General features: G+C 38.2%; 1 protein-coding gene across 7 annotated transcripts in view; it reads right to left on the bottom strand.

Moving 5' to 3' along the window:
* Positions 1-12,758, bottom strand: part of LOC106883691 (uncharacterized) — a 58,971-nt gene that overhangs the window by 14,543 nt on the left and 31,670 nt on the right. For 2 of the 7 annotated variants that reach the window (XM_089340587.1, XM_089340588.1), the window contains exons 2-4: positions 11,942-12,115; positions 7,873-7,941; positions 3,263-3,953 (exon numbers count right to left, since the gene is read on the bottom strand). In XM_089340587.1, coding sequence (XP_089196713.1) covers positions 3,744-3,953; positions 7,873-7,941; positions 11,942-12,115 — 453 coding nt within the window. In that variant the 3' untranslated portion in view covers positions 3,263-3,743. Of the gene's footprint in view, positions 1-3,262; positions 3,954-7,872; positions 7,942-11,941; positions 12,130-12,758 lie in introns of those variants that run through there. The other 5 variants (XM_089340590.1, XM_089340589.1, XM_089340592.1 and 2 more) reach the window with 4 other exon arrangements.

The following is a 12,758-nucleotide window of genomic DNA, read 5'->3' as shown; positions in this document are numbered from 1 at the left end:
CATGCCACATCCCTTGTGCCCCCATTCAATTCATCACCACAAACATAGACTGCTTTTTTTAGTAAATCCCAAACAACTGTATTTCACATATAAAACTTAACCTAATTAACTCATTGTTTTGGAATTTTTATATTGGTAGCCCCCTTATGGCCACCCCCTTATTGCCCCACTTTTCTTCAACACACCACTGAATTCTTCCACTACCCGCTAAGGGGGTAGTACAGTCCACCTTAGCTCTTTCTTTTCTGTTCCTGTCTTGAATGTTACTTGGTGACCTCACAAGCGCAAGTGACATAACAAAAGCACCCAGTACGCTGTGGAAAGTGGTTGGTGTTAGGAAGGACATCCAGTTATAGAAACCATGCCCAATGCAGCCCGGCAGTTTGCTGGATCCTGTCAAACCATCCAACCCGTGCCAGTATGGAAAACAGACATTAACCCTTTAGCATTTAAACCAGCCATATCAGGCCCAAATATCCTACCTGTTTTATGGTCAAGATGGCCAGATCTGATATTGCATACTTACCCTACAATGTCATTCTAAAAATATACAATCACATCACAGAAATCTTAAAGGTGCAAGACAATGCCTGAGTAATTCAAAATAATGAGAATAAGTATCACATTTGAGAGAGTAACCTGAATGCTAAAGGGTTAAATGATGATGATGATGATGATGATGAACCTTTTATCAATGCCCCATTACAACAATTTACTTTCCTTCCTACTCCATTTTTAATGTACACACACACACGATTATATATCAGGCCAGACTGATTGAGTTCTTGGAAGTAGTGAACACAGGTGTCTACTTACTTCAGCACTATTCTACTACAAGCCTATACTATAAACAAGTGACATAATTAATCTTTTTCTATTACTTGTATCAGTCAATGGACTATGGCCATGCTGGAACACATGCTGGGGCCTTGGTGAGTTTAGTCAAACAAATCAACTCCAATTCCTTTTTATTTTTTTACCAATCTGGTAACTTATTCCATCAGTCACTTTTTGCCAAACTGCTAAGTTACTTGAACATAAACAAACCAAAACCAGCTATCAAGCAGGATGGGTGGGGGACGAACACACACATGGACTTCTGCACACTTTCCTTCAGCATTGGTTGCCCCAGGGCAACAGTAGAAATCACTTTATGAGATCAGCTTTTACTTCTTCTTCCCCATGTCCTCCTCTCCCACAAGTTCCTTTCACTTGGTTCCATCTGGTACTTTATCTAGAAGTCATTCCTCATACGCATCATGTCTGCATTAGCACTATATCCTCTCTAGCATACTATCTCTGGCTCCTTTTATACACAGCTTTTCCTCACAACTCATTCATACACTGCTGTTCATGCACACTAACATAAAACATTCTGCAAAGAACACTGCCTTATATTTTCCCAGCTTTAGTACATCCTTTGCATTCAATGCCCATATTTTGCTACAATTCAACCATGGTCCCAGGTGCAGAGAGTGCAAGTGCACTTCCTAAAATTTTGGGGGTGCAAAATCAAAGTTTGCACTCCTACTAATTTTTCTTAAGTTTAGAAAACTGCGTAAAAAGTGATCTATAAAAATTAGCTTGAAGTTAGGTTTCTTCTCAACAAAAATAAATATAGAAATAAAAAATAAAACCTTGTTTGCAAAAAATTCTGTACCTGGATTTGCACCCATTCAGGAAATTTCATTCCTGAGCCAGTGGATGTAACATCATACTTCATACACAAACACTGTACATTTATCCTTGTTTATCACAGGGATTGGTTCCAAAAGAATACAGTGATAAATTAATCATCTGTAATCATTTTGTGTATGGAACAACTTGTCCCATGTTGATGAGTCGAAGTATGTAAATCTATTTAAAAAACATGCAGCATTGCAGCAGTCATGTAAACACAAAGAGCAGTCGATGCATTCTGGGTAACTGAGCACTGTGGGTGGTCGCTAGTGTGCATTTCTGTGATGGAAGCAGCATCTTCAACTGTCACCAACCCATGTTATCACAGATCAATCCATGACAAGCATAACATAGTTCACAACTGAGCATACTGTGTTATCCCAGATCAGTGATGAATGAATCAGTGATAAATAAGGCTACATGTGCAATCTATCCTTTGTTGTCAACAAAGGTAACTAATAATTCCCTGAACTTTTCATCTCATTTTTACTCAAGCTACTATGCTTTCAAAACACACACTTCTGCTGCTACTTATGTCACATGGGTTACAGAAGCAATCAACTACTTCTAGCCTTCTGGGTATTTGAAAGAATTTATTTCATAGAAATAAGTTAACTAAACTATTTCTGGGAGTGCTGAAGCATCTTCCAGTTATTTAAAGATTAATATAACATATGTTAATGAAAAGAAGTTGGATAGTCATTGTACAGCTTTTTTCTTTTTATTACTTTTTTTTTCTATTGCTGTATCTAGTCTGGTGCTTCTTTTCCTTTTCTGCTAGCAATGTTGCTAAGATCAACTTTATCTTTGATTTCTCTGCATTGAACTAGCAGAATTATAAGAAATAATTCAATCAATTATATTCATTTCTTTTACAAAATCAAACCTTCTTTAAAAGAAAGGGAAAGGGGTTATCATCATTGTTTAACATCCGCTTTCCATGCTAGCATGGGTTGGACGATTTGACTGAAGACTGGTGAACCAGATGGCTACACCAGGCTCCAATCTGATTTGGCAGAGTTTCTACAGCTGGATGCCCTTCCTAACGCCAACCACTCAGAGAGTGTAGTGGGTGCTTTTACGTGCCACCGGCACGAAGGTCAGTCAGGCGGTACTGACTACGGCCACGCTCAAAATGGTGTATTTTACGTGCCACCTGCACAGGAGCCAGTCCAGTGGCACTGGCAACGACTTCGCTCGAATGTCTTTTCATGTGCTTAATAAAATGAATTTGATTTCCAGCAGTATGTTGTGTCCTTAAGCAAGGCACTTTATTTCAAATTGCTCCAGTCCACTCAGCTGACAAAATGAGTTGTACCTATAGTTCAAAGGGACGGCCTTTTTCACACTCTGTGACACATTGAGTCTCTCTGAGCACTACGTTAGGGATGTGGATATCTGTGGAGTGCTCAGCCACTTGCATGTTAATTTCATGAGCAGGCTGTTCTGTTGATTGAATCAACTGGAACACATTGTAATTGATAGTGACAGGCAGACGTGAGGTTTGAAGGTCTGAAATTTGGAGATGGGGAGTCAGTTACATTGACCCCAGTCTTTGGCTGGTACTTATTTTATTGACCCTGAAAGTGGACTTTGGCGGAATTTGAACTCAGAATGTAGAGCTGGAAGATATACCATTGAGCATTTCTCCTGGCACACTAATGATTTTGTCACCTTGGCACCATAGTATTTTCATTAATATGGATAACCAATTCCTCAACAAATGATAGTGAACATTTTTTTTTTTTGTTATTAAACTTTAGATTGAAATTCTTAAAATGAAATCAAACATTTTTTTTTTCTTTAACTTAAAAAAATTTAATTTTGAAACACAAACATTTTCTATTTCTATGCAATGGAGCAGAAAAATACTTTAGAATGTAAATACAAGATGAATTTCTTTTTGTTTAAAAAAATATATTTCATTTTAATGTTGTAAAATAGGCAAAAACAAAAGAATATAACAAATGAATAAAAACGCAACAAGAAACAATGTTGAAAAATGTGAATGAAATGAACAATAAATAAATGATAAATAGGAAATGATATGTTTGTTGTTAAATTTAGGTGGAAGTCTTGATTTTATCAATGTCTAGTTGCATTTCTTGGTATAACATAGCTAGTGATTGCTTGAATGCCATAAGCTCGGACTCAGCTTTTCCAACACGGTCTAAACAGCTAAACAATTTCTTTAGCTTCTCTTCCATAAGCCTACCGTGTTCCTCATACATGGCTACCATTTGCTGTTGTGCTGTGATGCATCGCTTTTCAACCTGGAAAATGGTATCCAAATACAAACCAAAGTCAAAGGTAATATGGCAAAATAAACATCTGTGTATCAATATTACAACAGAGGTTATAATGTGGTATAATTTTCATACATCACTTTCAAATTTCCTCCAGCTGAACATCTAAAAGCAACAGTAGCATTCACCCTTAGGGTTTAGCAGCATTTAAGTGGCAAATATACTTCACGTTGTCGTGCAGTTACTGTTTATACCTCGTTCAGAGATTTAACATTACTTTCAAATTTGTTTAGCGAGATCGTTGCCCTGGACTGGCTCTTGTGCGGGTGGCACATAAAATACACCATTTTGAGCGTGGCCGTTGCCAGTACCGCCTGACTGGCCTTCGTAGGATTTTCGAGCGAGATTGTTGCCAGTGCCTCTGGACTGGCTCTTGTGCAGGTGGCACATAAAATACACCATCTTGAGCGTGGCCATTGCCAGTATCGCCTGACTGGCCTCCGTTGCGGGTGACACGTAAAAGCACCCACTACAGTCTCTGAGTCGTTGGCGTTAGGAAGGGCATCCAGCCGTAGAAACTCTGCCAAATCAGATTGGAGCCTGGTGTAGCCATCTGGTTTCACCAGTCCTCAGTCAAATCGTCCAACCCATGCTAGCATGGAAAGCGGACGTTAAATGACGATGATGATGAGGAGCAGGCAAGGCTATGTGGTTAAGACCAGCCACATGGTTTTGTATTTAGTTCCACTGTGTGGCACCTTGGGCAAATGTATTCTACTATAGCCCCAGGTCAACTAGGGCCTTGTGATTGGATTTGGTAGATGGAAACTGAAAGAAGCCTGTCATATATATATATATATAAGAGCAGCCAAAGCTCTACACCACAAAATTAGAGATAATTTCGAAAGGAATGAAAAATAAAAACATTTACCATCTATATTTCGAACCAGGTTTCAAGTTATTTTAGCAAAACAAACTATTTGGCAAGGCCAACTATCATTAGATGTCCTTTTATGGGCATCTCTAATGTGTATTAAATGTACACTGTATTTTACATGAATAATATATAGTCTGTCGACTAATTTTTTTTTCGCTACACCACTGGTAGTAAAATTAAATTTCTTAATTTTTGCTACCCTAAGACTTATTAATTATATATATATATATATATATATATATATATATATATATATATATATATATATATATCAATTATAATCAAGGATAAAATCTATATAGGATTTTGTCAAGTAGCTAGCATGTAAAAACCAATTTAGGTAAAAATTAATACAAAGTATTCAATTTTATAAATATAATTATAAAATTATAATAAGGCAACTACTGAGTAATGCCACATGCTAGAAGAAGATGCCAAATGGCTCTATAACTACTTTATTACATAGACATGGGCTGAAAACAAGGGAATGAACAAAGATTTTTATTTTTTAAGTTTAGCCATAGATTGATTTCTGGTTTAGTGATGGAATACCACTTTACTGTCCTCAGTATGACATAACCTAAAGCACATGATTATAAACATTTACCTGTATCAGTGGAGCACTAAGAGCACCATTCGAGCGTGATCGTTACCAGTGTCGCCTTCGTGGCACGTGAAAAGTCATTCAAGCGAGATCGTTGCCAGTGCCACTGGACTGTGCAGTTGGCACGTAAAATACACCATTTTGAGCGTGGCCGTTGCCAGTACCGCCTGACTGGCCTTTGTGCCGGTGGCACGTAAAAGCACCCACTACACTCTCGGAGTGGTTGGTGTTAGGAAGGGCATCCAGCTGAAGAAACTCTGCCAAATCAGATTGGATCCTGGTGTAGCCATCTGGTTCGCCAGTCCTCAGTCAAATCGTCCAACCCATGCTAGCATGGAAAGTGGACATTAAACGATGATGATGATGATGATGACATACCATACGAACACAATGTATCCACAGTGCATATACAAATGTTCATACTTATCTTCAAGATAAATATAGTTTGTTCATCTCAGCCATATCCAAAAACTAAGGAATGGAGTAGATAAAATCCAGGCTACATGTTTCATAGCTAGCAGAACCTTGGAAGTAGTAAATTATCCAAACGAGGGGTAGACCACAAGATACTCTTCAGACCAAGGGTAGCTTTTTTCTAATATCTTCTACGGATTACTTGAAGCTCACTAACTTCCTACACTATAATCTTTGGATCTTACCTTTACATATGTGTATGTGTGTGTGTGAGTATGTAATGTTTGCATCTCCTTGTCTTGATGTTGTGTAACAATGGTAAAGGAGTGTCACCATCATGCAATTCATGTCCAACATTCTGCATTCAGAAGTCTAGCAATGAAGGAAATATCTTGCTAGGGAAACAGATGGTTTGGTGACAGGAAGAGCATCTGCCTCAAAAAACTCTGTCCAACCCATGCAATCATGGAGAGGTGGGCATTAAAATGATGACAAATCCATCTGTTTTTGTCATGGACAATACATCAAACATCTCTCAAGCTGGTTTTGCTTTCAAGTCTAACTACATTTTAAATTATCTTATGCTTGCTTCAGTTAAATGTCATTACATAGATCTCAATAATTCAAGGCAATTCTTTAATTTTTTTCCATAACACAACTTCTCTTTCAAGGCTGTGTGGATTAGAAGTGTGCTTTGCAACCACATGGCTTCAGGTTCGGTGGCAGTGCACAGCACCTTGGGTGAGTCCCTTCTACTAAAAGCACCGAAACAACCAAAGCCTTGTGAACAGATCTGGTAGATGGAATGAAGCTCATTGTGTATGTGTGTGTGTGTGTGTGTGTGTGTCCACAACTACTTGACAATCAGTGTTGGTTTCTGCATGTCTCCATAATTTAGCATAGCAGTTCATCAATAAAGAGCAATAGAATAAGAACCAGACTTTAAAAAAATAAAAAAAATACTAGGGTGGATTTGTTCAAATGTTAAAGTGTGCTCTAGTATTGCCAAACAGAATAATCATCATTCCACAGCCTTTTAAATAGATCTAATGCATTCACTAACAACATTTACTGTTCTACAATAACACATGCTGTTACTGTCTTGTATAACCTGGCTTTCGTGTAACAAAATATCATTGCAAAAAGGGGAAAAAAAACTCAAGTGGGTCATTACTGACAGAACTTGCTGATATCCCTACTCTAAACTATTGATGGTTACTTCAACAACAACACAAAATAACAACTAACATGTCACGCAAAACATTCCAGTAATTTAAGGTTATTGCATTATTCTTTGTTTGAAACGGATTCATTATTTTTTTTTTTTTTTATTCCATTTTTCATCAGTATAGCCATTAATTTCACCACAAAAAACAAGTCAGCTATGCACAACACCAAATCTTGAATTCTTGCTATTTAATTAATTCAATCAAAACAGAAGTGACAGAAAACAGACTTGATAAACATTAACACTTTTGATATCAACCCACCTGAGACTGCCTCTAGATCTGTGATAGAAACTTTTTGTTTTAAACTGATCTAAATTAAAACATTTCACTCAAACTTCAGGTTAATTAACATCCCAGACTCCAGCTTAATAATGACTAAGTGATTTTACTAAATTCTGCAAGAATTTGAAGGCGTGTGGCTTAGTGGTTAGTGTATTTGGTTCACAGGCGCAGGAGTGGCTGTGTGGTAAGTAGCTTGCCGACCAACCACATGGTTCCGGGTTCAGTCCCACTTCGTGGCACCTTGGGCAAGTGTCTTCTACTATAGCCTCGGGCCGACCAAAGCCTTGTGAGTAGATTTGGTAAACGGAAACTGAAAGAAGCCCATCGTATATATATATATATATGTATGTATGTGTGTGTATATGTTGTGTATCTGTGTTTGTCCCCCCAACATCACTTGCCAACCGATGCTGGTGTGTTTACGTCCCCGTAACTTAGCGGTTCGGCAAAAGAGACTGATAGAATAAGTACTAGGCTTACAAAGAATGAGTCCTGGGGTCGATTTGATTCAACTAAAGGCGGTGCTCCACCATGGCCGCAGTCAAATGACTGAAACAAGTAAAAGAGTAAAAGAATAAATCATAAGGTTGTGAGTTCAATTCTTGACAGCACATTGTGTCCTTAAGCAAGACACTTTACTTCACATTGCTCTAATCCTCTCAGCTGGCAAAAATGAGTTGTACCTGTATTTCAAAGAATCAGCCTTGTCACATTCTGTGTCATGCTGAATCTCCCTGAAGACTACATTAAGGGTACACATGACTGTGGAGTGCTCAGCCACTCACGCATTAATTTCATGAGCAGGCTGTTCCATTGATCGGACCAACTGTAACCCTTGTCATTATAACAGACAGAGTGTCGAAAAAAGAAATGATTTTCAAAATTCATTGAAACAAAGGCAATGTATTTCAACAGAAATATGGTAATGAAAGGGTTAATTATTCTATAGGCGCGGGAGTGGCTGTGTGGTAAGTAGCTTGCTTACCAACCACATGGTTCCGGGTTCAGTCCCACTGCATGGCACCTTGGGCAAGTGTTTTCTACTATAGCCTCGGGCCGACCAAAACCGTGTGAGTGTATTTGGTAGACGGAAACTGAAAGAAGCCCATCGTATATATGTATGTGTATATATATATACATATATATATATATATATATATATATATATATATATATATATATATATATATATATATATATATATATATATATATATATATGTATGTATGTGTGCGTATATGTTTGTCGCCCCAACATCGCTTGACAACCGATGCTGGTGTGTTTACGTCCCCATAACTTAGCGGTTCGGCAAAAGAGACCGATAGAATAAGTACTAGGCTTCCAAAGAATAAGTCCTGGGGTCGATCTGCTTGACTAAAGGCGGTGCTCCAGCATGGCTGCAGTCAAATGACTGAAACAAGTAAATGAGTAAAGAGTTAATGTGAATTTCTTCTCTTTTTCATAGCGTCGCTATGTAGAATAAATTTTTCTTATTACATTTTCCAACATTTTCATGACTGGCAGAATGCAGTGCAGAAGACCCAAACAATCCATGGAGAAACATACATTAAAATGATGGGAGTAATGAAGGCTGGGATATAAAATACACATCAATCAGATTGGAGCCTGGTGTAGCCATCCGGTTTCACCAGTCCTCAGTCGAATCGTCCAACCCATGCTAGCATGGAAAGCGGACGTTAAACGATGATGATGATGATGATGATGATGATGATCTACAGCTGAGACTGTTTGCCTATTTTGTACCAGTTAAGTCTCCCTTTTTTGCCCTTCTTACCAATTTCATACTCTCTTCCCCCCCCCTTCTCTCTCTCTTTTTATAACCCCTATCTTATGAACTGTACCATGTCACCCGTGTAATCAAAGGAAACATTAGATCTATCAATACCAATTCCCAACACACACTACTACCATCTATCTCTCCACCCTCTTTCCTTCCCCATCACATGCCTAAGTAATGAAATACTCCATAAAATTTATTGGTATCCAATACAGCCCACCACCATTTACCCTCCCTGTACTATCTGTCATCACTCTCTCTCTCTTTTCCTCAGATCACTGTCTTAGGGGCATCCATCAGTCTCTTACCATTGCCATCATGATTATTCATTATTCACACTCTCTCTCTCTCTCTCTTACTAATTAACATCATGCTTCTATTATTACTCTCCACTACTCCCACTCCCTTCAGGGTCCTTGTTCATGAAATCCATCACATTCTCTTAACAAATATTTCTACCACTACCTATTACTCACTGTCTGTCAGTCTTTCTCTCTCTCTCTCTACCATCAAACATAGCTGCAGTTAGTAATGTCTCTCTTTCTCATTACTTCTTATTCTTGAAATGGTCACAACCAGGAATCCTGCCCTCCCACCCTCGTTAGTTTTGGTAGATCCTAAATTTCATGTTGCATGTCTCTGCCAATAACATCAATATAGTTGAGTGGTTTTTGTCCTATAATAGGATGCAGAAGCTTCCAAATGATCACATCCAGTATAGCCCATTGTTCAGCACAATAGCCATGAGATGTTATCAGCTCTCACAAGAAGCCTTATATATATATATATATATATATATATATATTTAATACCTCGTTCAGAGATTTAACATATATATATATATATATATATATATATATATATATCAATAATACAAAATGGGACAAGAATGCAAAACATCCAGACAGTTAGGTGATACAAGAAAGGGACAACAAAACATCCAGATACAAAGAAAACAAGGATGGGTCATTCAGAGTTTTCTTTCATCAGTCAAGATCCAGATTATCTTTGCAATTTTGGCTGGTTATACTCGATATTGCCCCAATCTGGCCAGCCCCAAGGAAAAACTAAGCTAAGAGCATCAGATTCCTTGGAAGAAAGCAGCGAATGTATACAAAAAGAAGGACGGAAAAAAACGAACAATATTAGACAAATACAATAGAAATAATAACAGGACATAACAACAGGTGTCTTTCGACTAAGGACGAATTAAATTAAGCTGGCGTATGTGGAAATAAAGCCTTACGTCAAGGATACAAGATTTCACTGGCACAGGAAGGAATATAGGTGTTGCACGGACAACGGCCGGCCAAGAAAGAAAGATCAGGCTTGGCCGAACGCCGGTCACGTGGGAAGAGAAGAGAGAGAGGTAGAGGTAGAGGGACAAAAGAATTAAGGAGGGGCGAGAAAAAATGACAGGGACACAGTGAAGTGAAAAGTGGAGGGAAAGTGAGCAAGAAGAGAAGGCAAGGAAATGTGAGAGAGCACTTAACTGGATGTTTTGCGTTCTTGTCCCATTTTGTATTATTCATATATGTATATATATATATATATATATATATATATATATATATATATATATATATATACATATATATATATATATAGCGGCATACGTACACTTTATCTCTTATATGTAAGTATACATTTTTCTAAATCTTGTACAACTATTTCTGTCTATCAGCCCTTTCACCCTTATTTGTTCATTCCACTCTTTGTTCTTTCATTTCTCATTTCATTGTTCTTTCATCTCTCATTTCATTTTTTCTCTTCTTCAGTGTCATTCCAATCACCATTTCCTCCCATCATACTCTCATTTCTTCCTCCCCTTCGGACTAGTTCATTTTCTGTAACTGCCCTCTCTTTTGCTCTGAATGAACAAAAACAATGTAGAATAGTAAAGACTCTTTTTGTCATGGAATATAAGACAACCTCAGGAGGCGCAATGGCCCAGTGGTTAGGGCAGCGGACTCGCGGTTTCGATTCCTAGACCAGGCATTGTGAGTGTTTATTGAGCGAAAACACCTAAAGCTCCACGAGGCTCCGGCAGGGGATGGTGCGAACCCTGTTGTACTCTTTCACCACAACTTTCTCTCACTCTTACTTCCTGTTTCTGTTGTGCCTGTAATTCAAAGGGCCAGCCGTGTCACACTGTGTCACGCTGAATATCCCCGAGAACTACGTTAAGGGTACACGTGTCTGTGGAGTGCTCAGCCACTTGCACATTAATTTCACGAGCAGGCTGTTCTGTTGATCGGATCGACTGGGACCCTCGACGTCGTAAGCGACGGAGTGCCAACAACAACAATAAGACAACCTCACTAGTGCCAACACCGTAGTTAAGAGAAATATCCAACCATAGAGACTATATCCAAAACGGAATGTATGAGTGAGATGCGATTCCTTGACTTATCTAAGAGAGCAACAACTCTGGATCAGAACTGACTTAGTGATCATCATCATCATCATCATCATCATCATCATCGTTTAACGTCCGCTTTCCATGCTAGCATGGGTTGGACGATTTGACTGAGGACTGGTGAAACCGGATGGCAACACCAGGCTCCAATCTAAATTTGGCAGAGTTTCTACAGCTGGATGCCCTTCCTAATGCCAGTTCAATCCATACCAGCATGGAAAGCAGACATAAAATGATGGTGGTGGTGGTGGTGATGGTGGTGGTTTATGGCAGTGGTGATGATATTAACTATGACAAAAATATTTTCTTAGCAAATAATAACATAAACTTACATGTTTTTCCAATTGCTTTCTATATTCACTGAAGAGTTCGTCATGTTTACGCTTGTCATTAACTTCATCGATAAGCTCCTGAGCTTGCTGTATAATAGAGTCTTTGGTAATCATGTCCATTGAAGACATTGAGGCTGGAGTATCTTTTACGTGAATGTCAGAGGAATCCATTTGCTATAAATAAATTACTGTGAATCAAGCATAAGTTCAAATCAAGGTGGGGGAAAAAAAAACAAATAAATAATAATCCTTTCTACTATAGGCACAAGGCCTGAAATTTGAGGGGAAGGGACAAGTTGATTACATCGACTTGTGGGTTTCACTAGTATTTAATTTATTGATCCCGAAAGGATGAAAGGCAAAGGCAAAGTCGACCTCAGTGGAATTTGAACTCAGAGCATAGTGACAGGTGAAATACCACTAAGCATTTCATTCAGCATGCTGACAATTCTGCCACCTCACCACCTTAACAAAACAAATAATAGTAACAAACAAATAGGTGTAAATCAAAATGTCATCATGTAAATTTAGTTTATATTTTTGGTTCATAAAATACAAAGTATTGGGATTGCTTCTTCTTCTCTCTAAATCAGTTGCATACCAGTGAGAAATGCTGTGGAGACCACTCAGAGTGTCCTTACAGGAAAGTCACACATATTTAACCCTTTAGCATTCAGATTACTCTGTCAAAGATAATGCTTATTAATTCACTGTTTTGAATTAATCTTGCATTATCTCGTATATTTGGGATTTCAATAATATGATTGTATATTTTTAGAATAACATTGAAGGGGAGGTGTAAGAGGCTGGATCATTT

Source organism: Octopus bimaculoides, chromosome 23 (genome assembly GCF_046866305.1).
Source record: "Octopus bimaculoides isolate indiv1 chromosome 23, ASM4686630v1, whole genome shotgun sequence".
NCBI classification, from domain to species: Eukaryota; Metazoa; Mollusca; class Cephalopoda; order Octopoda; family Octopodidae; genus Octopus; species Octopus bimaculoides.
The sequence above is the reverse complement of the archived record's forward strand: the minus strand, read 5'-3'. Positions and strand labels throughout refer to the sequence as shown.